This window comes from Mycteria americana, chromosome 8 (assembly GCF_035582795.1).
Source record: "Mycteria americana isolate JAX WOST 10 ecotype Jacksonville Zoo and Gardens chromosome 8, USCA_MyAme_1.0, whole genome shotgun sequence".
Lineage (NCBI taxonomy): Eukaryota > Metazoa > Chordata > Aves > Ciconiiformes > Ciconiidae > Mycteria > Mycteria americana.
In genome coordinates, this window is record NC_134372.1 from 1,647,476 (window position 1) to 1,675,008 (window position 27,533).

The 27,533-nt window shown below is 47.0% G+C and overlaps 1 protein-coding gene across 1 annotated transcript in view; it reads right to left on the bottom strand.

Annotated features, from left to right (window-relative positions):
* KCTD16 (potassium channel tetramerization domain containing 16) overlaps nucleotides 1–19,600 on the bottom strand; it is a 79,625-nt gene extending 60,025 nt beyond the window's left edge. Inside the window, exon 1 of the mRNA XM_075509860.1 lies at nucleotides 18,648–19,600. Within this exon, the coding sequence (XP_075365975.1) occupies nucleotides 18,648–19,479 (832 nt within the window). The 5' untranslated portion in view covers nucleotides 19,480–19,600. The remainder of the gene's footprint in view (nucleotides 1–18,647) is intronic.
* Between the last annotated feature and the right edge of the window lie 7,933 nt (nucleotides 19,601–27,533).

Consider the following 27,533-nt stretch of genomic DNA (forward strand, 5'->3'; position numbering starts at 1 on the left):
AAACTGCGATTAGCCAAGTGGAGACACATGCAAAGAGACAGCACAATAATTAGTGAAAAGCAAACTGGATACTTCAGAGTTTAAATTATCTAACACATAATTGGTACATAAGTAAGAATATTTGTTTGTTTACTGCATATGGGGTCACCTACTGCTTCCACCGAACGAAGCTGTCACTGATTTTAAATGGAACAGGCTTCTGCTGCTTAAGCCAATTATTTTCTCACCAGAGATCAGAGCATCAATAAAAATGAACAAATAAGATGGATTTTGATCAGCTGAAATATTGGTTATGTGGGATTTCTATCACATTCTTTATTGCAATAAACATAAACAGAGTATCGATATGCATCAACACTGCCAGCTCTCGCAATTCTTCCGAGCGTTTCACGACAGCCGACGTTGATCCTCGTGCTCCTGTCTAGAGAAAGGGCGCTTCTGGGGCCGGGGCAGCTTGGGGGGGGTTTAAGGTAAGTACAAGTGTTGACCCTGGGGTTGCAGGAACCACCCGTAAGCTTGCACCTGGGGGCTAGGTTACTGGGGGGGGCTTTTTAATCCTGTTGGAGACAACACGGCTGCTTCACAAGCCCCCCGTTCTATAAGCCCAGGCTCCTGCTCTTTGCCCAGGTAAACCAGCCAGCAGGACAAGGTTGTCATCCCCAGTGATGGGGGCATGCAGCTTGCTATTGCCAGCAAATCCAACAGGGGCAGCGGATGAAAGGGGTCCTTCTGTGTTGTTTTAAAGATCTGCTAATCCATACCACATTTCCCTATCTCCTATTTTGGTAGTCAGTGATGCATTCTTAGGGAAAGCACACGGGATTGTCTTTCATGCCCAGTAATAAGTTGTCGAGGAGAAAACACGGTGACAAGACGGGTTCTGTATCATCCCGTATTTAAACAACAGTTCCAAGCACAGGGAAACCTTTCCTTGTTGTAGAAGCTAGCTCTGTGCTTCTGGTGAATTTGGGAGGGTCAAACGAATACACACATTATTTGGCACATTGCTATCAGGGTGTGCAATATAGACCAAATAAAACTTCAGCTACAAAGGCTGAAAATAATTTAAAGATCTCATTGAAATCAATTTAACAATGCTAGTGAATGGGCACAGCAATCCTTCTGATCCCACACTTACCAAGAGGTTTATGCATTTTTACTCGGGACCTTGTGATTATACACGTCAGCTCAAAGGGCTGTTGACGAAGGGCTCGTCAGATGTTTTCAGTCTCCTTTGGGGACATATGGAACGTGTCCCTGTCCTGCAGAAGGGAATTGTTTTATATGAGGTTATATCCAGGTGGACGTGTTCAGAACAGTTCAGTAAAAATGTGACTCCTGTACATCCAAACAGCTTTTGGCAAACTGTGTCTTTATGAATTTATCAAACCTCATCTGTCTTTCCGAAGTGGCTGTGTCACTGCACGCCAAGGTAGCGCAGAAGGTGATGGAGCGTATTATGACAGGCAAAAATACGGATGAGCACTTCAACACACACACAAGCGTCCCCTGGTCTGCGTTTTCAGATAGGAGTAAAGGAAAATGCTTCAGATTAAAAACGCAGTGCCTGTTAAGGTCCGTAGGCTCCAGCCTGCCTCCCCTCAGCCCCGGAAGCGACGTGAGCTGGCTCCTACACAACCCTGCCAGGGAAAAGGCAGGGGACGGGCACCGAAATGCACGGCGGAGGTCAGGGTACCCCCCTTTCAGCACAAACCTCCCCCCTGGCCCCACGGAGAGGACACGGCGGGAACAGCCTTTCCTGAAAGGCTCTGGAAGTATCCCTGACTTAGGTCATGCGTATTTACGCATTTGGCTTTAGAGCGTTGCAGTCAGAAGACTGATAACCGTGCTCTAGCCATGAACGCTGTTTACATAAGCAGCAAGAAACACAAACAATCAAGTATCTAATAACCTTATGCAAAGCCGCTTTAAAGGAAATATGATTTTCCCTAACAAAACATTCTTTAAGGTTTAACTTAATTGTTCTCTTCAGTTACTTCATCCCTTGGGAATAAGCACATTAAAACACTGACAATCTGTACAAGCAAGAAAAGGCATTACAATGCCATTATCAATACAAACCAATTTAAAATGCTTCCAATATTTAGAGAAGAGCTACAGCATGATTGCAAACAAAATCTCTGATCACTTTTTCAAAAAATGTTTAATCTCTCCTATAGCCATGGCTCTGTAAAAGCAGCATCTGCAAACAAAAAATACAGTGTGTGGCTACAGTTGTCACTATAGCTGAGCAAACACATTCTACCTAATATTTTACTTATTAAATTTCACTTTTTTCTTTCTGGAATATGTTCAAAATTAGGTCACAGAACTTGCAAACGTCTTCATCAGTTATATATTTTTCTGGGTTTCTCCATTGCATGGAGAAACCTGGCAGGGTCAGGTGCAGGAAATTCGGGTACAGAAAAATTTCTCTCTCTCCAAGGTGATGGTTTATGTCACCAAACAGCATGGTGGACACTTGGAATATGATATCAGAATTCAGGTTTGGTTTTATGGCTGTATAATGTAAGCAGAAGTACCGACACTGATGTCAAGACCTGGTTTGATTTCAAGCCGTCAAGATGTAGGTGGAGCAAAGCATGGGAAGATCTGCATGGGATGATAATCCCGTGGATACGGCTGGCAAGGAGCGGGCAGGAGGGTGGTGCACGCGTGCTGAGGGACGTGGGACATCGTCAGCGAGGATGAAGCAACCTGGTGCCAGGCTGTGCCAGCAGACAGCTTCATCGGCATGGAGAAGAGCGGGTGGCAGCAAACCCCATGGCAGAGCAGCCACCGGTGCTCAGTCCCATGGGGATGTGCTGCAGGGGGACGGTCCCCAAGGTTCCCAGCGGGCAAAAGGGACGGTGTAAAGCCGTAACCCGCGCCCTGCAGCCAGGACCAGCCACCAGCGGGCAGACCAAGGCCCCACCAGCATGGAGATCTCCACCGGGGATGGAGAGATGGGGTCATCACTGCCGTAAACTCTGGGAGGCAGAGGGAGACCTCTTTCCCATCCCACAGACCAGAGGGGCTGAGGTTTTGAAGGCAATGTTTCAAACAGAGCATGAAGTGCAAGAAGTTAATATTGCAGAGCTCTTTAATCCCCTCGTTCAGAAGCAGCAACACAAACTTTCAAACGTTTATGCTTGCGAGGGAGAAGGTGGCAGCCCGGATCAGGGCACTGTGCCTCTCCTCTGTCACCGGTTCGCTCCCCATCAGGTAACCAGAGAGAAAAAACACATTGTCTAAAGCAAGGAGGCAGCTGCGAGGATGCGGTGGAGTCAGTTGCTCTCGTATACAGTGTTGTAATGTTTTCCCATGAAATATTCGTTACTCATCCCCACTCACCCTGTCTCCATTGGTACTCAAGCATCTGAGCAGAGGAGAGGCCGATGCGTTCCCCTCGATGGCACGGTGCCGGGCAGCCCCGGCGCTGCACACAGCCTACCCTTCCCCGGTACTCCGAGGAAAACCAAATTAGCTCAAACACCTCTGGCTATGGCACGGGCTTCTCGGTCAATGTCATCTTATCCGGGATAATTATGGAAAATACTAATTATCAGAAATAGGTGGGAGGGCAATTTTTTGTGCTCCAGGGGATCCCAAAAGCCCTTTCTGCATCAGCGCGGCCGCCCCAGCAAGAGGGGACATGCCAGCCCCGTGGGGACGAGACATGTCGCAGCCTTTGGAGATGCGCTCCAGCAGCACTCTGGTCTGCGGCTGCCCAAGCGCCCCTGCAGCCCCCAGCCAGCCCCCAGCCAGCCCCTGCCGCACCCTCCAGCCCAGCCACCACCAAAGCCCTTCGCATCTCCACCGGTTTCCCAGGAAGCAGAAAAAATTGCAACCGAGGGCCCTGAGTGGGGACTTGGGGAGATGGGGTCCCTGGGTGCCGGGTCCCTGCTGCGGGAAAGTGCTCCCATCCCGTTAGCACTGTGCTCCCAGACCCGCTGCGTTTTAAGGACGGGAATAGTATCTTCTAAAACACCCTGGGCTTTAACGAGCGGCAGGGAGATTTGTACATTTGCATGTGAGAGGAATGAGTAATGGTAGCAGGCACGAGGGAGGAATAAATGAACCTGATTATACCTACACCTGCAACTGGCATCTTTGCCCTTATGCCATATGTTTGCATCGTCTTTCGTGGAAGCCTCCCCTGCAGCCGATAGTGCCAGGATGTACACGTGAAAAGCATCAAGGACAGGTAACAGACTAAGATTTACTTTTGCTGGTCCAGTGACTTGATCACAGTCAGACCTCAGAAATACGTTCCCTTGTTAGGAGTAACCCGGGGAGACACTTAATGATTTAACCCTTGGGAAACGTTGTTTTCCCCAATCTAAAGATCTCAAATACCTACAGCTTGTTTGAAATGCAGGAGGCACTGGGACTCTCCTGCTTTCCGGATTGGGCTCTAAATTAAACACCAACACCACAGACTGGCACAAGCTTCCCCGTGACCAGCTGCACACAGCAAACGCCCCTGCTGAGAAGGAAGATCAATGAGCCACGTCACACCTCACCCCTCCAAGAAGATGCTACCAGCTGCAGTCCCCAGCAGACACAAAGCCAGAGCAGAGTCAAGGCTGGCACGCAAAAGACTTGCCTGAAACATATGCTCCGAAGTCCTTCCCCCCGGTACGTGACGTGGGGCAGGAGAAACAGGACAGAAAATGTATGCGGGTGCTTTATGCAAAACACTGGTATCTTTGCATGAAAATTAGTACTATGTAGTAGATGTAAAATATTCAGGTACGCATTAATAATTTGTAGCAGTAGATTGTATTTTTTTTCTAGAAAAGATTAAATAAGCTTATAAATTACGACAAACATATAACCCTGTGTTTCAAGACAGGATTAGATAATAAGTGTCGGATCCTTACCGGCGTAAAAGTGGGGTCAGTCTGGGTTTACTCCAGTGCGACCAAGACCAGAAACCTGCCCTAGCATCCTCAGTCACACCGGCGTACACGGCCCATTCAGCGCTCCCGCCCGGCAAGCCCTGCCTGGGCATCCGGAGCCACGGGAGGTTTCGGAGCGGCTGCCTTCCCCCTCGCCCTGGGCACGGGGCCGTTCCCCTGGGGCAGGCTGGGCTGAGCACCGGCACCCGCACCTCTGCAGAGCTCCAGTCCGCAGCCCTGCCAGGCAGGTCCTCAGCCCCGCACCTCTCACGGAGAACAGCACCAGGTCTAAGGGGAAATAACAGGGCCACTGGGAAGGAAACACTAAACAGAGAGAGAGAGGGCTTTCAGGCAGAAATAGGGCTGTTACAAGGAAAACGGATTATGAGAAGATTTGCACACGTGCACAGAGACACACATATGTGCATGCACGCACAGGGAAAGAAAACATGAGAAGCAGAGCAATAATAACAATAGTCAAAAAATAATTTGTTCTTAACCTGTTCAAAATAAAAATAACTAGTGTACAAGTTCACTCCTTGGACCATCTGCATCTCATAAGCATAAGTTAAAATCCTGACACCATCTGTTCAATTGGAATTTTAATATTGTACCAATATGCCAAATCACAATTATGCTAGCAAGGACAGCAGCCTCCTCATTTACCAAACAACTCGCTGCCATGCTTTCATGAGACGGGGAACGAAAAGCAGCCAACCTGGAGCAAAATGGATCCGGGTACTTGCTGCTAACCCCGGGGTGGGGGAAACAGGCCCAGGCCGTCGGTGCGCTCCGGGAGCCGCCCTCACAGCCCTAACGTCAAAGGGCAATTGGGGTAGGACATCTGAAGACTAAAAAATAAACAGAACAAATTCTCTGGGTTCTCATGGAATATATTTTGTTCTCAACAACAGCGGCGCGTTTGCCATCCTGCAAAGTTGGCAGCCCCAACGAAGCCGTTCCACAAGAGAGAGCCATCACGGCTGTGATGAGGTTCAAGTCCCCTGGCACGACCCAACGCCCTTTGTTGGGCCACGGCGGTGGCCGTGACTCTCTGGTCCTTCTGCACCTCTGCCAGGCACCAGCGCGGCCACCTCTACCGCTTCTGTTTGTCTCTGTGATGGACCAAAGAGGAGACGCTGAGATCCCAGCAAGACCCAGAGTGGTTGGAATTGTGAATTCAGGGATCATTGTGAATTCAATGGCAAAAAAATGTCTTGGGAAGTGTCTAAAAAAACCTACCGTGCTAAATTAGCCTAGCAAGATTTACACCATCTTTATCTAATTATTACTAGAGAGGCTGTTGAAAGCCTTTGCATATTTTTTATTGGTCCTAGTGGGAAAAAAATCCATTTTAAAATGGAAATTAATATAATATCTGCCAAGCCTTCTTCAGTGATTTTTTTTTTTTTGCTTAGCAATATTGTCGAGTTACAAACCATACATCATATCCTGTGCTTCTCAGGATCAATTTCTTCAAGAAAGAAAAATAGAAACATGTTCCCTTACCACTGCAGGATATAAAGTGAATGAAACTGAGGGAGGGGAGGAAGGCAAAACACTGTCAAGTGAGTAAATTTTAAAGACGTAGCACATACCCATTTTTTCCTGATCAATGGAACTACGTAGGCATGTTCACGAAATTTAATTAAGTTCTGTTCCCCAAGAAATCTATGTGCAATGTTTCCCTTCAATTATTTATTTACTGTCCGCCATGTAGCTTTTAGCTTTCATCCAGAAAATGATTGGTTTCCGCTGCATTTTCATTAGCAGGCGCGCAGTAGAGAGGCTGCTCCTCAAACGGTTTGTGGGAAGGTTTGCCCTTCCTTCCCTGTCCGTATGTGACTGCCTTCTTGCACGGACGCACTTCAAGTACAACGCCATTTGTACCAAAGCCACTAGCAAACGTTGGAAAAGAAATGTACAAATGAGCACAATTCAGTTTCACTGCCAGCAGCTATGAATGCTGTGGGAGCCGCGGGTTTTGCCTTTTTGCACCCAGACCTGGTGTGATCCCGAGTCTGTTGTTGCTGGATTGCGAATCCACAAACTCAAACCTCTCTTCTCCTGCAGCGCGTTTGTTTGGGCACGGCAGCAATGGAGTGGCGTGCAACAGCCAAAGGGGATGGGAAACATCTCATGGCCAGGGAAGAGCACAGCCTCAGACGGGAGGTCTGAATCCCTTGGCTTATCTGAAATCAAAGCGACTCCAGAGATGCCCGGGGAGGGGCAGACGAATCAGTCACCCTGCCCACGTCAAGAGGACTTGGCTGCTAACGTGCCACCTGCTTTGTACCAGCCCGACTGGAAACGTGGGCTGCTGCTGGAGAAGAAAGGATGCAATTATTAGGAGTTTCAAATGGATCATCCTCTCCAGTCCTCCGAGTTTCAGCACAGGAAAGGTTATTCTGACTTCTTAAACCCAGAAAATCTTTTAAAGTAAATACTGATGCTTCCTAGGTACAAGTCGAGTATTTTGAAGATTTAAAAGTGGAAGCAAGTTAGAGCAGGGTTTGATTCTCCCCATTAATGACCTCCAATAGAACTGCCAGTCTCAATGGGATGCAAACTACCATGAGATGCCTAATCTCATACCTGGGAAATTTTGTTTTATCTTTGTAATGGGAGGTAGACTCATTTGTATTCATTGCCCATCCTGCAAGCAAAAAAAAAAAAAAAAAAAAATTCCAAACCAACTAACAGATATAAAACAGGAAAAAAACTAGTTGTGACATCCATTTCTATTTTAAGTCCAAAAAATGTGACAATACTGTCCTTCTGGGAGGGAGGTTATTTTATGTATTTACTTCTATCATGAAGGACATCAAAACCAGCGCACAGAACAAATACTATTGCCACTAAATGTTCATCTTTGTGATGATATGTGAAAATGTTCATTGGACTTCTGAAATCAGAAGCATCCTTGCCCGGGCTGGAAGAGGTGAACTGGCCTTAGCAAAAGCCCCCGGGGGGGTGCAGCGGAGGAGCACGGTGACCCAGCGGGGAGGGACCTGGTCTCTGCCCAGCAGCGCGGCTGTCACTGGGCTGTGGAAATCCTTCCCAAACTTAAACCAACTTTTCAGTCTCTCTGCAAGAAATGGTATCTTTTGACTTCTGCCTTCACCTACAGGACTAGGTGACCTTTTTATTAGGAAATTTTTCTTCACTGAAAGGGTCATCAAGCATTGGAACAGGCTGCCCAGGGAAGTGGTTGAGTCCCCATCCCTGGAGGTATTTAAAGGACGTTTGGATGAGGTGCTCAGGGACATGGTGTAGTGGTGGGCTTGGTAGTGTTAGGTTTACGGTTGGACTCGATGATCTTAAAGGTCTTTTCCGACCGATACGATTCAGTGATTCTGTGATTCTGTGACTCTTTAAAGCAACAGATTCTTTAATCAAATCTTTATTGGTGAAAGCATTTTTATCAGCATCCTTATTTAAATATTCTTTGTCTGCTTAAAGTAAGGCAGACCAGCTTTCTATCTGCAGACTCTGAATTGAAGGAAGGGAATGATTTAATCCTCATGTAATATAAGTGCATTGACTTGAGAGAATAGAGGATTCGTTCTCTTGAATGCTCACAAATGAATGAAATCAAGAATACCTAGAAACTACTCTTCCCCCAGCTAGGAAACACATACTTTTGCATCTTGATAATTGTGGCTTCACCGGGGAAAGTAAAGACACCCTTGGGCTTAGGACATGGTTTAGGTTAAACAATGTCCAAGGGAATGAAAGGATTTACTTGAGCCATGGGTACAAAACCTCTCTAACCTACAAGTCTTGTGGTTTAAGAGGGATGGCAGGATTGAGAGAAAGTCGTTGACAGAGAGGTAAATCAGTCAGAGAAAAGCACTCAGGTTATGGCATGTCATGATCAAACTAATGAGACAAAAGGAACCCAACTTTCAAGAAATGGTCAGCAACGTTTCCGATAGTGACCTCTCTAGCTGTACTTAAATAAAGTAAACTAAATATATTTGCTATGTCAAACAATGAGATATTTTCCATAGCAAACCTTTCTAATTAGCCAAGCCACATGGGAGCGTACGCTTTTGTCAGGGTAAGAAGCAATAGAGGGATAATGTGCTGCAGAAATGCTTGGCCAGGTCTTCAGCTGTGGTGGCTGGTGCAGCTCTGCTGGGCTCAGCAGAGCTTTTGTCATTAATCTGAACCCTTCATATTTACTCTTCTGCCTATAACTATAACATATAACACTATCAATATTAACAATAAAGGTAATAAATAATATAATAAATAGTATTATTTATGCATTAAAATTATATTACCACTGACCACTATTGGGCCATTAATTCAGAAACAGAATTCCCTCTTTAATTCTGCAAGAAGACAGTGGTAATTTTTTTTTCCCCACAATTATGCTGCAACATTGAACCAGGCACTCTCTTGAGGACCAGCTCCCTCCACTGACTTTGATGATCACCTAAAAACTAAGAGATTAACCCAAAGAAAACCAAAGCCAACACACTTATGAAATAATCAGCAGCTTATCAAATTCCTCCTTACTGATTTTGGTGTGTTATAAGCAAGGAGGTGTTAGATCTTCAGTGAAACCTCTCAATTTTTCCAGAAGCCTCACTCTTCTGCTCTGATGCCCAGCCTATGCTCATTTGCCACATGATACCGCACTAAGGCACCAACACTGCAAGAGAAAACTCTGTTCAAATGTTATATGAAAGCATCCATTACCGATACAGATGTTATATTTAGTTTAACTGATGATCAGTAGTCACATTTTCATATAAGCATGCAAATAGTACATTTGCAAAAAGCCATCTTCACTTCCCAGTCTCGGGATTAGCCTCTGCAATCCTTCTGGTCCTTTGTGGAACAAAATGTTGGACTTTCCCACACTACCACTGAAAACCCTGAGCTGAGAAAAAATCAGTAAAATTCCCTTCGTGCCCAAAAATGCCCAAATAAACATTTTTTCAAGCTCTCTGATGGCATGCTTTTTGCTCACCCAAGCTTTGCTTTGAGTTTTTGGCTTTGAGAATATTTAAAGTGCAAAATTCAGTCAAAATCAGCATGTTCCACTGGGTTCTATTTCAGCTTGATTTAATTCTGGTGTAAAAATATACTCTGATTCAGTTTGATGGAAATTCAATCTGAAGTCTTGAAATAAGTCTCCCCCAAAACATGTAGAGAGAGGATTTTTTCTTTAAATTTGGCTTGCAGGCCCTGGCCAAAGACTAATGCCCGCAGAGCAGCACTGGGTCTCCATTCCCACCCGCAGCCCAAGCTCAGAGCGAGGATGAGAGCATCCCTTGGGCTGCTGCTCCCTCCAAAGTAATTCTGTTCTTCTGGAAGCGCACACCAAAACTCGGGTTCATTTTCCTATTTGAAATTAAGGGTTTGGGGATGTGGTACTCCTTTTCCAACAAACTCCAGAGCCCCGTGTCTGGAGCAGAGCTATAGAGATTTTCACTGCGGACTTAAAGGAGTTTGTTTTCGAGGTTTTCAGGATGGATTGCAAATCAGGATGGCGAGGGTTTTATTCACTATATTTTGGGTAGGGGAATTTTTTAGCTGCTTTAGCAGCTAATCAATGAGCTCCTATAAGTCGCTAATCACTTTGTTAGTAGATTCAGAAGAAGCACTGGAAAATTTGTAACACTAGTGATTTATGAACCAGCTTCCTAAGTCCAACCGGTTATTAGAGCTGTAGAGTTCTCACACCAACACTCGGCTTATGGACGGAAAGGCATTTTACATGACTGATAGTCAATAGAAAGGGGTCAACAGGATCACACTCTAATTGAACGGTTCATATTTACGGGTATTTCAACAAAGCTCATACCCAGCTATTTAAATGTAAAACGTATTCTCCCAATTCTAGACTTCTCGCTTTCCTTTAAACATTACTAGAAAACTAATATAACAAGCTAATTTGGGAAAACTAAGGAAAACAGCCTACACAGTACTCTGGTGCCCAGTATACTGCTGTTCATTCTCTATTTTATTTACGCAGATCTTGGTAGCAGAGGTAGAACCAAGGGACACTCATTCCAAAACAAAAACCCGACGTTCCTAGGAAGGCCTTAGTAAGGGCCGTTAGCACAGAAATAAACACCAGCCTCCTGCCCGGGGCCTGTGAAGGAAGACGTTACCTTATGCACTAAGCTTTTATATTGCTTATTCATATTCAGACCTGAATCTTTATGGACTTAAGAGGCATTGCAGGTGTTCAGCACCTCCCTAATCATCAAAATAACACGCTCCCTTCCATCATCAGATTTGAAGCTCGAGCTCCACTGTTCCTTAAGCACTTGGGTTAACGTTAGGAGGCATAATAATGGCAGCCGTGTTTTACTGCATTCCAGTATTAACTTGAGCACGTCTTCTGAAAGTAGCCGGGTGAAATCACTCGAGCAGGATTCCTTGGACTGGCCAACTCGTTCACCATTACACCTTAGTGACAATTTAAGCAATTCCACCAAGTCTAACTCACTTCAGTCTATTTTCTTCCTTTACAAAAAATACAGCATTGAGCAAGTTTCATAAAAGGTTACTCTTGCTCTTTGCAAAGATGTAATTTAGATTTTGCTGCTTCTCTCCATATTTACTGTATGTTAGCCTTGAACTTGAAAAGCCGAAAAAAAAGGCAAAGAAACTGAGAAAATGTTGCAGTTACAAATTTAAACAAATCCGGGATGGCTGGAAAAAAAACCCCAACCTGCTGCAAGGAAGTGTTTGTCTGTGTATACAATATGTTGCAGATATTCATTGAATGGCAAATATCTGTGTTATGTTTTCTTATTTACACTCCTTTGCTCTTTCAGATTTTGTTTTCATAAGAACCACAACTACATTTCAGCAAATTTTTAAAAAGGCCAGACCTCACCAGGCTGAATAAAACTGCAGAAAACCAGCTGGCGGAAGCCATTCCACAACGCTCCGCAGAGAGCAACCCAAGGATGCTGGGCCACTTCTACCCGTGGTCCTGCCGACCCAGGGCAGCAGACTGGGCAGTCCCTGCTTCCACACCTCTGTGGGACACCAGTGAGGGAACACCTCACAGGCACACATCTACTTTTATTACAGCAAAACCCTCCCCTGACCAGTCAGTCTACCAAAAGGGTGCTGTGGGACCTCACGCACGCTGTTCTTGGAAAACATCCAGCTCAAGACTGCAGTTTAAAATACATTGACTTTTTTTTCCCTAAATGCCAGCCCTCCTTGGTTAATCCTTTAGTCACTATGGTCTCTTTCCGGATCACGGAGCAGCAGCAGCAATGCAAGCTTCACAGGTGAGGTTCTGCCTCCGGTCCGTACCTGCTGATCCTGCAGCAGCAGAGGTGGTGGCCGGGCGCAGCGAGGACGCGCGGCAGCCTGCACCCGCGGCCAGGCCCTCACTTCACTGAACCCTGCACGAATATTTCCATTGCCTCCCCGACACCTGCACTGCACGAAGCGCACGCAGCCCTCCTGACAGCTTGGAAAGAGAAGGAAGACGCAAACACCAGATCAAAACCCACTCAGCAACCTCTTCAGGCAGTGCTGATTTTATCTCCTGAACTCACAAACCCCCTTCCACCGCAGAGACTTCCACAGACACGGGACAGAGGGGTACGGATTTTCCTTGGCAGGAAATCCTCATAAGACTTGGAGAACAAGTCTTATGAGAAGCAGCTGAGGGACCTGGGGTTGTTCAGCCTGGAGAAAAGGAGGCTGAGGGGAGACCTCATCGCTCTCTACAGCTGCCTGAAAGGAGGGTGTCGAGAGGTGGGGTCGGTCTCTTCTCCCAGGTAACAAGTGATGGGACGAGAGGCAATGGCCTCGAGTTGCGCCAGGGGAGGTTTAGACTGGATATGAGGAAATTTTACTTCACTGAAAGGGTCATCAAGCATTGGAACAGGCTGCCCAGGGCAGTGGTTGAGTCCCCATCCCTGGAGGTATTTAAAGGACGTTTGGATGAGGTGCTTGGGGACATGGTGTAGTGGTGGGCTTGGCAGTGTTAGGTTTACGGTTGGACTCGATGATCTTAAAGGTCTTTTCCAACCTATATGATTCTGTGATTCTGTGATTCTGTGAAATCTGTCTAGCTGCTGCGCAGGTGTTGTGACAGAGAGGGGATTTGCATCGCCAAGTGGTATTTTGGAGCAGCAAGGTAACGGATCTGTACAATCACGCTAAACATCTATCATCGCAAACATTCAAGCCGATGAAGATCATATCCAAAGGGCTATGAAATAACCAGCCATGCCGTGAAAACTGGGCAGAGACAAAGGCCAGTACCCAGAAGCCATCCTTGCCGGCTCCTGAACATCACTACCCATAACTTGTTAGAATGAACTCCAAGTCCTATATCCAACCAACTTTTTTACCAATTTTTGCTTCAGTGATCCATTAAGCTGGAGACTTTTAGACTGATCTAACAATCAGATTTGACACTATTGGTTTCTAATAAATAATAGCATTTTTCGTCTATGGAATAATTCTTATCAAACCAACAAACTCCACAGGCTTTTCAGTCTGCCATGACAAACTAGGAAAAAATCAACCATCACTCAAGTCCAACCAAAAAACCTAGGAGCAAGGTCCTTCTGACATGAATACTCTAGCAGGCTTGGCTGATCACAGCCCCACCACCTGCAGACGAATCCTTGTGCCAGAGAATTTTGTTTGGCAAGGTGGACCAGATTCACTGACGATGACAATAATTACCTGGAAACAGAAACATCTCCTGTCAACAGGAAAGGAAGCTTGCATTATTAATCGGATTAGACTTTATTTGTTATCTTTTGGGTTGTTTTGATCTTCACTGATTTAAAACCAGACAGAACCAACTACTAGAACATAGAACAGTATCAGTTTAAAGAGAAAGGAAAATAGGTGATATTCCTCTTCTACATCGAACCTGTTTGACGCACAGCTGTAGGTGTCACTGTGCAAGAGCATCAGTTTTGTTAGTCAAATTTCTACCAGGCAATTCATTTCTGAGTCAGTGGTAGATACATCAGTATGGGATCTTTTAGGCCTGTTCATGCATACAAAGTGACGGGCCGCAGCTGGCTGCATTAATCCCAAGTGGATCATCCTGTGTAAACGACACCAGGATTACCCCAGAGATACATGGCCATCAGAACGCATTGGCAGAGAATATCTCTTGGCATTTCTCTTCCCTCCTGCACAGCCCCACCGCAGAGGATTCATCTGTTTGTCCCAGGATAATCTGAAACCTACTTAACAAACGTCTCTGCGCATCACCCTCCTACCAGCAAGTGAAAAGCACACCCAGCCAGCATCTTCTTGGAAGAGTAAGGTGAGAAGGCCAAAATTTACAACTGTCCCTAGAGTGAGCAGAGGCAGCACATGTCCTTCAGGAGCAAGAGCCTTGTTAATTAATTTTTGGCTTTCAGAGCTACAGTGCCAGGAATGTCTCACAGTTTCCTTTGAACATCTGCAGGTGCTTGAGCTGCTCCACGTGTGCAGATGTGAAGTGGCCGGCGCAAGGCAAGGCTTAAGCAAATCAGACTGATTGTCCTGATTTTCTCATGCTTGCGCAGACTTTCAAACACGGCCTTAGGAAGGGCAGGGACAGCCATTTGTCTAAATCTCTGTATTCTTTTCTGCGAGTGAGCTTGAAGGAGCATTTGTCAACTCCTCTCCACCTGCTGGTTGCGGGAAAACATTTGGGTTAAACTGAAGGCTTGACGTATCTAACAACTTCTCCCTCACCGTGTCTTGGTGTAGTTGTCAGTACCCCCCTCTTTTCCCTAGTTCTTTCTCTCCAGATTGTGTGTGAATTTTCTCTCCTTTTCCTCCATCTGTACTTCTTCTATATTTGTTCCTTTTTGCCTTGTAGCTCTTCTCTACCCTGGCTTTATTGCTCCAGCTGAGCAGAGGACAACCTGCTTGTTGTGGTGCCAGCTGCGCTCCTTATTGGTGCTACCCACAGCTGTGCAGGGAGCCATGAGAGTAAAAGCAAGGGGGCTGATGGCATCTATTAGAGTTCAGATCTCCCCTCTGTACTGTGAACTGTTCTGAGCGCCTATTGCAGTCTCAGCCACTGCCAAGCAGAGAGAGAAGGGACATGACATCAGGGTTTTGGGGGCAATAGCAATATGCAGACAGGGGCTGCCATGCAGTTTCTCCCCATCCCATCCCATCCCATCCCATCCCATCCCATCCCATCCCATCCCACTGCCATGTCACTCGGTTCCTAGCTGCTCTGCAGACACATCCATGCAGCCTGCCGTGTTGCTGACCTGCTGTCTGAAGCTAAAGCCTTCTCTGTTTCCAACCTGTTATTTTGCTCTTCTGGCAATCACACCATCCACGTGCAGGACTGTCACCCACAGTCCTGGCAACGCTGCAAGACTGGAACCAGGCAGAAAGGGCTTGTTTGTAGGCTATGGGAGGTGGTGAAAAAGAGCGTGCTGCTGCCACTGCGAAGTCAGGAACGGGGCCAGGCTACAAAAGGCTGAGCCAGCCCATATGCTTTAACACCCCTCACCCCTGCCACAACATTTACCAGATGTTCAAGTGCACATTTTTGATTCACCCCCTCGTAAAGGTTGAAAACATTTAAAAATGAAGATCCAAGCACAGGCTATCACCCTCTTCAAAAATGAGAGTGTCTGGAGGTGAGGTTTTACTTCAAGATCATCAAAACAATGGGGGCGGGTGGGGAACCACAAAATGGTTCAAGTTAGAAATGCAACCTTAGCCAATATAAAATGTAAGTAAACATCTTTGACATAAGAGAAACTGGAGGGAAAGACAATGCATGAGCAGACCCTCACCTCCTTTCCTCATCTCATACTCCACCTGTGAGCGGGAGCCAGGCTGTGACTCCTGCCTCCCCACCACGCAGGAACTGCGTTTCAAAGAACTGTTTAATCATGGCCCTAACGTATCAACACAGCCTGTCTCCAAACCCTCCTTTGCATCAGCCTGTTTGAAACTGGAGTGGAGCCCAGCTGCGCTCCGAGGATTGCACTGTCATCCCGAGTGCCAGCTTTGCAGCCCATCTTGCCACCCACTCAGCAAAGCAGCTGCAGGTTTGCTGTACTGGACGCTTTCTACGTGCCCTGCATTTCGGGAAAGCCTCCTCCACAGAGAACATGAATCTCCCATTAGCCTTAATAGCACCTAAATTTGAACAAGGGGAGAAAACGTCATACAATATTAATCATGCAATTCTGTTAACAGCGCACGCTGCACCCATGTGAGTAGCTGCACAGTTTACACCCCCTTCGGTCCATCTGATCTACTTTCAAAAGGATTTGCACATGAAGAATGTTCTTTATCTTCGTGCCAACCACAGGCATTTAACTTCTGAGTAGTACTTGGAGCATACAATGTATTCGGTGTATCAAAAAAATATGCCTTCCTCTATTCTTCCTCCTTTGGAAATAATCATCCTTTCCCAGCTCTGAAGGGTCCCTCCAGCTGTGCATTCCGCAGCAGCTACTAAGCGGCTCTGCAAAGACCACCTCTGCATCTGCCTAACCAGTTGTATTCGACACCTCCCATGTTTAGGCCCATTAACCTGATCACAACAGCTTGATGAATTAATGCTTATATAGACACAGTTGGCAACTTCTAATTAAATAATTATGGCTAAGCAGCTGCAGAGAAGTTGTAATGTTCCACTAGAAGCCAGATGTCAATTTTATTGGTCCTCAAAGTTTCAAATGAAATGACTTCGGGAAATTTGGAAAGGGGTTTCTTTGGCTCCAGGTGAATTCTGTAGGTATCGTGCCTGCTCTCAGGTCGGCTGGCACGATACCTGGAGTATCTGCAGTTGGGGTCAACTGCAGCCAGACCCCCAGGCACGCGGCTGGAGAACCTCTGCGGCCCACCAGCGGCTCTATCGCAGCAAGCAGCAAATGGCACAAAGTGTAACGGAACGATCTGGATCGAGATAAAAGAGAGTGATTTGGCATCACGGTCATTGCTTTAGCTTTTACCTAGGGAAGGACCCTTTGAAAAATCCATCTCTGAAACGGTATCAGTGTCAAAAATCCACAAAACTGTTATGAGCCAAATGCAAAGCCTGTTGAACTGGATAAGAGTCTTTCCAGGAACTTTAATTGGATTGGTTTTCCCTGCATTGGTGACAGAAGATTTTGTGACAGCTACTATAGACTTTCACTCTCCAAAATTTCTAAGGTACCTCTCATCTCGGTACCTTACCCTAGTTGTAGTGATGCGGAAGCAACGAGCAATCCTTGAAGGTAAAAATTTGAGCAATATGAAAATCAGGAGTCTGTGTTTGCTAATTCATGCAAAACCTACCTTCATCCTCTCTTCAGTTAGCAAACCCTTGTGCCTATAAGGAACTTGTATTTTTTTCTGATTTTAAATATAAATGCAAACACAATTTATTCTAATCCATTCCTTTAACTACGTTAATTCTGCTCCTATACCTTGTATAAGACACTATGATTTCAAACAGAAGAAGCCTAATAATAGAAATCATCCATCCCCGTTGGAATATGAGCGGATCCATGACCTTAGAACAGTTTTGCTAAGAAATCCAGCTAGAAAACTAATTTTAAGTAAATCTACGCACGTCAAAAATACAGATGGCTTTTCAGGATGCTAACTTAAGCATCATTACATAAGCAGATTAGGGCTGCCTGTTGAGCCGAGACACAAGAGTAGATGGCGCTGAAGCCAGTATTACACACAAACTATTCACTTCCCGATACATCTTTCATCTAAAACTTTTGTCAGCTCTCCACGTTACCGAGCCTGCTAACTGTAAGCACCGCACAGAGCGCAGCAGGTCTGCCGGCAACGCATTATCCTTCTCCGAACCCCACCGTCCAAAGCAGCAGCTGGCTAAAGCCCATTTCTACAAATGGACCGGGGAAATGTTCCATCCTTCACCCTCTTGAAATGAAAATGGAGGAAAACAGCCTCATGAACCTCTCGAATATTTAAGCACAGCAGTTGTGGAATGATTTTCTGATACAGAATTATAGAATCAAAATTACCCTCGTGTTACCATTGGTAACGGTGCCTCTACCTGAATATCAACTTAGAAAGTTAATGAGCCTGCTCGAGCTATCAGCTAAAATTACCACAACAGTATGTGATCTGATGTGATTGCGGTAAGCAGGGCAGATACTTCTCATTATGAGGATAGTTTGTTTTTCATAGGCGTGTTGCATAACAAGGCGCAGCAACTTGCCTCTCTCTCTGCTCCGAGCCCTCATTTCAGAGCACATCAGCTGGCTCCGAGAAGGCCCCCTGTTGAAAAGCAGCCAGGGGGATGGGATTTTGTTTTCCCTTCCCTGTGTGCAAGTGTGTCAGGTTTGTTGACAGATGGCTTGGCTGCCTGTGCTTGACTATTATCAAGCAGCTATTACCTTTGTAAATTGAATCCCATTTGAAGATTTTCTGTAATTAAATCTGCAGTGTGTTTGCAAGGCTTATATTGCATCCCGCACGTACTCGGGAAGCGTGCAAGGCAGTCAGATGGCTGATTTACACAGCCAGAGACAGCAGCCTCCTCCAGCCACAGGGATGGGGTGCTTTTGGCAGTCTGTGCTGCCACCTAGCCAAGACCAAGCCATTGAGTTCAGCCTCGCTTTACATTTTGAAAGCTTAAACTGAAGCTTATCCCCCCCAGATCTAAATAAAGCCTCAGTCCGCAGAAGACAGAAGGAAATTTGCACTCCTTGTGCCTTGAGAATCGTACAGTCAGCAGAAGAGAGCGGCTTAAAACAGGTAGTTACATTTCCCTCAGAAATGTCTTGTACTTACGGTAGAAGACATATTCAGTGTAGCTGGACCAGACCTTGTCGTCTGTGTACTGGTTGACAAAGGAAGCCGTCACCGAGGAGTTACAGGCCACCATGTGGAATCCACACTCGGACAACATGTCGAAAGCCCTCTCCAGGTGCTTGAACTTGAGATAAAACCTGGAGGTGTACCTTTCTGGAGCCCTGTCTGGGTCTCTGCTTTCATTCAAACTTTCTCCAAAGACCTCTTTGACCAGAGCAATCCTTCCACAAACCAAAATCCTTGGGACCCTCCTGAATTTGGCATCTGCTTGGCTCTCCCTGCCAATAGTGCACGACCCCCGGTACCCGATGGTAATGAATCCCCACTTCCGATCAGGCGGTAAGAGCGATGAGGGTGGGCATATTCTCGTGTCACTGCCTTGGGAGACCTCTTCATAGTCACTGTGGCAATAATCATCGGGGCTTTGCTTGTTGTCATCGGGAGTCAGGAGTCTGACCAAGTCCGGGAGCTGGAAGTACTCGGCCTCCCTCTTGAGCCTTCCCTTCTCTGGGAAGTGGTCAGGCAGAACCACTTGCTTGTCCCTGAGATAGTCCAGAATATAGCGGAAAAGGAAACCATCTCTGTCGATGAAGAATCTTCCCTTGGAGTCCTTGGCCAGATCGTTGGCTGTGTCTCTCTTTGGGGTGAACATTTTCCACAGCAGGGAGTGAGGGGTGCCAACCAAGGTGGAGTGGCGAGTGAAGTAAACCTGGCCGCCCACGTTTAGCTCCACTACCTCCGGGAAGGAGTGCAGCCCAGTCCCCTGCTCTCGAGGAGGAAGGTAAGTCCTGCAGTTGCCACTTAGAGCCATTGTACTTTAAAACAGAAATCAGCAGCACGAAGCAGCAGGACTATCAATCACATCGAAGTGTAGAATAAGGCTCCCAACATTAAGGAGAAACAGGGGGGAAAAGGAAGTGAGAAAAGAAAAATAGCCAAAAGGTTTGTTCAAAAAAAATCTGAATTGTCCATGAGTGACAGTGTGGCAGAAGTGGCTTATACCCTAAGCCATAGAGGCTGGAGAGCAATCACTTCATGAAATGCAATCACATCATTAGATCTTCCAACAAAGCCATCAAAATCAAGGTCAAGCCAAGCCTATGGTCATTCACAGGTCTGTCAAAAGGGAAGACAAAATAAGACACAAATGATTCTTTTAAGCATCATAGAAGCTGCAACAGAGAAAAGCAGATCAGTTTAGAAAGCCAAGCTAGATCTCCTGCTAAATAGGTCTATTTTTTTGCAAGTTCTACGCTTCTTTTTCACAAGTACTAAGCAATGGAAGGGCTACGTATGACTCCACCGTTTAAAAGAAAATACATACTTCATCTTTAAAGAAACATCTAATTTAGACATGCACATGAGGGAACAAGAACAGCGAGTCTTACCTTGGTTACAATTAATGCATAGCTCTTGTAAAGGAAAGCAAAATTTCAAGACACTCAGAACACACATACAGGCACACAGAGTCCAGTTAGTATGAAATCCGATCCCAGCAAGGGACAGCAAAGGCAAGAAAAGTGCTCTTAGCAACATCCACGTAGATCTCAAGAGTTAAACCGAGTCACAGGAAAGTTAACCGTGGCAGGTGACGAGAGAGACCGATACATACAGCACGATGGGGGAGAAGAGGAAAACCCCACAACAAAAAACCCCGATAAATCCGACCGGGCTCCGTGAGAGCGGGGCAGGGGCAGCGCGGGGTGCGCCTTTCGGCTGGCTCAGATGACTTGCAGAAACCCCGCAGCCCGCGCTAAGGGCTGCCGGGCTCCGGCGGCTCCCGCGGCGGCAGCCACCCGGGCAGCGCGGCCGGCGGCGCGCCCATGTCCCCTCCGGGGCCGCCGCCGGGGCCGGGCCGCTGCGGGGCCGCCCCGTTCCGCTCCGCTCCGCCCCGCCGGGCCGGGCCCTGGGGCCGCTCCCGCGCCCCTGCGCCGCGCTGCGCGGCTCTGCTCAGCGGCGCGGGGACGGGAGCGCGGAGGGCGATGCCGATTGCATCATCTTAAAGGAGTCGGGCCGGGATGGGCGCCCGCGCCCCGGGCCGGCACCGGCACCGGGCCGGGACCGGGCCAGCGGCAGCACCGCGGCCAGGGCAGCACCGCGGCCAGCGCAGCACCGCGGCCAGCGCAGCACCGGGGACAGCGCCGGCACCGGGGACAGCGCCGGGCGCCCCCGCGCCGGGGCCGCTGCCGGGGGGCGGGAGCGCTGCAGCCCGCTCCGCTCGAGTTCGGGGAAAGTTCCTCCCCGCTCCGTTCCTCTCCGTCCCCCTCCAGCCGGCAGCGCCCGTCCCCTGCCCGCCCGCCGCCGAAACGTGCCTTTCCCGGCTCCGCGCGGCCACGGCGCTGGTTTCAGCCGGCGACGCAGGCGGGCAGGGCGGGAGCGCCCGGCGGGTGGGGGCTCCCGGCACGCACGCCCGTGGCTTTCAGGCAGGACCGTGGGTCGATCAGGCTGCTCGCACTCCTCATCTCCCCGGCAGCGACCCAGAAAGGGCGGGAGCCGGCAGCGAGGTGATCCGCCACCACCGCGGGCGCGGGAGGGAGGAGGGGGGACCCCGGCGGAGGCTCGGCGCGGCAGGAGCGGCCCCGCACCTACTTTATGTGCCGGGCTGCTAACGGGGGGGGGGGGGGGAAGCGGGGAGCCGCGGCCGCGGCTCCGCGCCCGCCCCGCGCTGCCCGCCGCCGTGGGCGCGCCGGCACCGCCACCTCGCGTCCGGGCGGCGACGGCGCAGGACGGGCCCCGCCGCTGCCCGCGGGTCGAGCGCGGCGGGAAAAGGAGAGCCGGCCGGCGGCGGGAACGGGGCACCTGCGGCGCAGCCCGCTGCCGCTGCTGGCCGGGGCTCCGGGCGGCTCGGGCGGACGGCCCGGCCCGCTCGGCGGGACGCGGAGCAGCTGCCTCCGGTTACAAAGCCCCGCACCACGCGTCCGCTGAGGGGAAGCCGCTGAAAGAGCTCACCGAGTCGCGACCAGGGCACGCACCCCCCCGCGATCCCGCAGCTGGTCGTGCAAGGGTAACGGGACAGTCCGGCTTTGCGCCTAGCACGCATCAGTTCTGGGCAAAATCAGGTTACTCGGCACGCTAAACGTGTGATGAAATAAAGCCCTCTCCTCAAACCTTAACCAAAACCTGGAGGGGAAGCTTGCGAGTGAAATCTTTGTGTGAGGAAGTTGCACGGGTGCAACTTGTGCACCATGTGCACAACCATGTGCACGGGTTTTTTGCTGACTGCACTTAAGTTGCAGATACTTCATCGTGATTCTTCTGAAAACGTGGCCATAACTGAAAAAAAAATAGTTAAGGTAACATGCTGACGTCAAAAGTACAATTTTCAAGGCTAAGGCAGAAAATCATTAATTTGCATACTTGCAGATTTTTCAAACTCAGACCTGGGAGTTGAACAGTTAATCAAACCCTCGATTTTTAGCTTAATCAACTCATTAATTCTGAAGGAACTGCTGGGCTCCTGAGCCAGGTTTCTGTCTCTGACTTCTGGGTCTGATTTCTAACTTTCACACCAGCAGAATCTGGGTCCTACGGCAGAGGCTGTGCCTCAGAAAGGGGAGAGACAAAGTCTTGTGCACTTGCACTTGCAGTTCCGGTAGACCAGCTGAAGAAGTACCCGTCAAGTGCTCCATAGCCCTTACAAGGAGGATGTAAAGGTGCGATGTGAGAAGGTGTTACCTTAGATGTCTTCATCACTTTTTTAAGAGTCTGGTACAGTCAATGCGTACGGGCTTTAGCATCTACGTGAGCAGTCGGATGAAATGATAGCTTCCTTCGGGATTTAAGCTCATTAGTGCTGCCCCTGTTCCAAGCAAGGAGTATTGCATCAGCTTTTTCAAATACTTTTGTTATTAATGTTAGTTAATACGCTGTAATAATATTTAAATCAATTTTCATAAAGCCAGTGCTGTCATATTGGCAGGGCTTGAAGAATCAATTCACTCTGCCCAGTAAAAATTGATGTGGTTCAAATAAGCACCGAAGCCAGTTGTGATCACACAGTATGATTAAGATCCAAACCACCAAGGCAGGGGGATAAAGATCACCTGGGAGAAGTTTTGGGGGCTGAGCAGAGACAACACAGCAAGTCTGATGTGCAGGCGCTTAGGGAATGGCGTGGTGATAAGAGAGTCTAATAAACAATTGTGATTCCTGACAAGCTTCCGTGAAGCATTCTGACATGGATACCATGTGATTAGCGAACACAGAGATATTTAAGCTCTAAGTCTTTTCGAAAAATTATAATCAGAATTGCCCTTTGAAAAGAACAAAAACTGTTGTGAATTTTAATCACAACAGCCTTAGAAATGCATCTGCACTTTTCAAATAATAAATGAAAGACATTCAACTCCTGCTTCTGTTCCTTTACGCAGGATGTTCCAATCATTTTACTGTAACATAATATAATTTCCTTTGATGAAATGACTTCAGTGGTAAAAGCATCACATAATGCTTCCCTGCTAAATACAAGCCATTGGCCAAATCCATCAAAACGCAGCCTGAGAAGAGAGAAACTTGAAAATCTGGGCCAAATACACTGGTGACCTAAATGTAAAATATGTGTCAGGACCACGCTAAGGTTCTTACCTCTTCAGCTGCAGGACCAAGGCAGCTCATTTGAAGAGCAGCGCCAGTTCTCTGGCGGACAAGAAAAGCAGCATCTATCAAACGGAGGAGGATGAAGCGTGTTCCACTTTTAACAGATGCCTACATAACCTTCAACGCAGCTAGGGGAAAATTTAGCCCGAGCTTTAAGTGTATGTTCCAAAAGTCACAGCAGAGCTATGCTTAAGCCCGATATACTAATGATGTGACATCATTCACAGGTTTGAGGTCATTCTTTATGACAAAGTGCTAAATTAGCATTCAGGCTTTCAGGAAATCATGGGAGAACTGACTTCATCAAATTCTGTGGGTGCTAAAAAAAGCTAGGTGTCTTAAAAGAAGCAGCAATGAATGTTAGAAAGAAAGGGTAGTATTCAGCTAGGTCTGTAGTAGCAATGGTATGTATACATATCACCTTGCATCTTGCAGTGTGAATACACAAGCTATAAATACAAATCAAGTCGCCCACGCATAATGAGAAATGTCGAAGCTGTTTATCAGCATTTAGCAACACCGTGCAGAACTTCAAGGCACTCAGAGAAGTAGCAATAATTTCCAGCAGAAATTGAAGGAGTAATTCTGGGAAGAAAAAAAAAATATCTAAGTTGGATTTTGGACAGAAGATTTCAGCTAAAAAGCCACATGAGAACTTTCATCACTCTGGGTGATTTTTACACACAATAGTGAAAACAAAAAAAGGAAGAAAGAAAAACGGTACTTGCAGTTCTAGGCTTACGCTTTGACTCAGAAGTGCCTTCAAGGTGCCACCTAAGGATCCTTCAGCCACATATCCTGTAACATTCAGTGCTCCTCAGCAGTCTCATACCTAAATACCGAGGCGATGCAGCGTTTCGCCAGGGCAAAGCTCCATCAAGCCAGAGAGAAGAGTGCAGTTTCTGAGAAGGGTGGCATGGCAAAGAGAAAAAGAAATGTCTGGCCCCAGCAGATGCGTAGGGCCCAATTCTGGCTTATTGTCGGAGCAATGTAAAGGGACAGTGGTTTCGGTGAGGACCAGACACCATGTCCCGTAGGCAGATGCTAGCGCTTCCAGACAAGACTTCCAATCCAGTCTCAACCCATAGCAAGGAACGGTAACCGAGCCCTGGCAGGAATAAATTCCAGGCTCTTGCAGAGTTACAGACCTTTAACCCAGACACTTTTCTAAAGGGGTACCTCATTCCTAGAGCGGAGTGGTCTTCACATCGCTCAGGTAGCTCTAGAAACTGAGTTCCCAAGAAGTGAGCCAGGCAAGAAAAAGTATGATACTGAGCTAAAATAACACGTTACCCACTGATCCAGCAGTGTGAATTACATACAGTGAAAATCTCTTCTGCTGAAATCCAGCAGTATGTGTGAATAAGAAGCCCTAACAAATCTTTCACTTTGAAGAAAAAGCATAAAGAAACACTAAATAGCAGAATCTCCCTAAGAAAAGGATCTGCTAGCAAAAGAGCATGAGTGCCGTGAAGTAGGGTTTATTAACAAGTACATAGTAAAGCATTATACAGATTTGCCCTTGATCTTTTATTCATAACTCAAGTGCATAATGTATTTTCATCAAAAAAAGGCAAAGGGGAAGAACATCTTTCACAGCTGCTCAGCACGTGAGCACGGGCATGGTGCAAGGCAGACAATTCAAATAGAAGACGCGACATTTTCTTGCCATCATGTAACATACCGAGTGTGGGCACAGCTTCTGTAAATCACACTGTATGCTCCTTCTGTCAAACACCAAATCCAAAGCAAATTCATTGCACAAGGTTCTAGGTTTTCAAAAACTGACAGTAAGGGGGAATCCTGTTGCACTGACTTAGGTAACAATCGTTGTACATCAGATAACATTTTGACCAAGAATTGACATATCCAATGCTGACAAATCCTTTAGAATTTCATGGACACTGTTCAACAAAGCAATCCGCTATACAAACAATCCCAGGGGTCTCTTCACACTTCAACAGACCCGGCATGTACAGGCGGACAGAGACCTCATGTGCACTCGCATCAGCGTCCGAGGGTTACACTCAAATAAAAATTGTTGTTTTCAGTCACCCTTCTCTACGGGACTTCCTTTCTCTCTTACAAGTTCTGCCATACCAAAGCCTACTTCAGCAGACTTCTTCCTCCCCTCCTTTTTCCCTTCCTCCAACATTTCCAAAGTTGTTTGAATAATATTTTTATTCTCAGGCTGGTTCAAATCATCCCATTATTAACACTGGTGTAATTACAGTGTGGTTTTTAACGTTACAGCTAAAGCAATGTTCGGTCCTCACTGGGCAGCATTATTGCGATATCAGCACTATGTAACCCATGTACTAATTTTATGAGCATCTTTACTCGTCCCATCTCGGAGCCATTTCAAGGCCTCTTGCAAAGCCAGAGCCCCTGTCCAGCTAACCACAGGGGCAGCTGGAGCTGGTCCCTCCAGAACGGGACGGTCTTTGCCAGGGGCTGCTTGTGCCTTACCAGGCTGTGCCTCGAGGCGTGGTGAGACAGGCTGTTCATACACTGCCCTCTCCAAGTCACGCAGGAAGGAAGCAGTTGCGTAGCTGCAATGTCTTGCTTTCCCTTGAACCCACAGGCCTGTATCGGACTACACACTGCTACAGACGAGTGTGAACTTGTCCTGCAAAGCTGAAACAATCGATACCCTAAAGCAATGTTGAGATGGCTAGTGCAGGGAGAACTCATTAATGAAAGCTCACCCTAAGCTGTGAGTAAATTCTAATAATCTGAGCAAATCCAAATGGATTTCTAGCCAAAGAGCATTTCACCAGCAGATCACAATTACACAGCCCACTGCCTGGGATTTGGGTCTCATTTTACCGTCTAGTGAACTGCCACAAAGTCACACAGTTCAGCAAAGTGGCACTAAGTCATCAACATCAGATGCAGCCTGCGCACTCTACAGGTCTTCCATGAAAGCTGGGATCTTCTCAGCCTCCAAACACTAATTTACCTAGAGTATAAATTTGCAAGAAGCAGCTTATACCACAGTAACTGATCTCTGTATTATCTGTGGCTATAATTCCTCCACCATCATTTCACTCAGTTCTACAACCATGCATATTTTCTGGGAGGCTGTTCTCAGGAGATACCATGTACACTTCACCACAAGATACGTTTTGCAGGAGAGACTTGTAACAGGACCATAATTTAAATACAGTAATCTCACTAGAAGAAGATTACATGCATGATAGTTTGTAACAAAATAACTGTAATGGTGTCCTGAGCCAAAATGAATTAAAATGTACACGTACTTCAAAACAGGGACTCACACTTGCAGAAGGATGTGTGCCCAAGTGGCAAGCGTTCGGTTCCAGCACGCGGGTAAGAAGTTAGGCTACATCAAGCATGGGATTGCGACTGTTTATGTGTGCGCAGCTAACACATTTCTAAACCTCATTACCATGCACCTATTCAGCAACAACAATAAAGTGGCAATCACAATTAATTTCATTCTGAAGTTTCAGCTAAATTACCCCAGCTGGGGTTTTCCCTGACTGTCCACAACAAAGTCCACCTGAGTCAGCAATGCACGCTCGCTTCTTCCTGCGCTCAGCACCAGGACCTTCGGTAGTTAATAAAAACAAATTCTAATTAACAGTCCGAGTACAGCCGTTTCCCCTGGCCCTACATGAAAAAAGGGAGCAAAATGATGAAACTCGAGCAATACACAGAGCGAGTGACAAAGGGCTGTGAAAGAAAGGAGCTTCCTCACATGAGTGTATTCACAGTTTTTCTCAATTCCACACTATTCCCAGCTCCTGCAGCTTATTTGTGAGGGACAGGCTAACAGCTGGTCTTTATTAAAGACAAGAAGATTCATGGCTCTAGCAAACTTTTTGTCTGGCCTCAGGAAAATATTAGTTTTACTTAATGCGGACATGTGAAAGGGTAGGAAGGTCTAATATCAAATGACAGCAATTATTTACTTTTCTCTCAGCAGCCCCATCACCTACTCCATTCCCTTCAGTACCTGCAGTTTCACATAAACTCTCCCATCCATGCAGTGAACAGAGCACACCCTGTTCCCTTTAGATCTAGACAGATCAGGGGGCAAGGTGCTAAACTTGCAGGCAAAACCACCTCATGTAACTAAGCTGTGGCCTTGAGGAAAAAAAAAAACAAACAAAAACCCACCTTAAATGAACATTATGCAAAATAATACCTCCAGGGCCAAAGTCTACTCTCTTACTTTCACTGATGTCAACAAGAATTCTGTCTGAATCACGCAAACGGCATTTTATCCCTACTCTGCTCCAT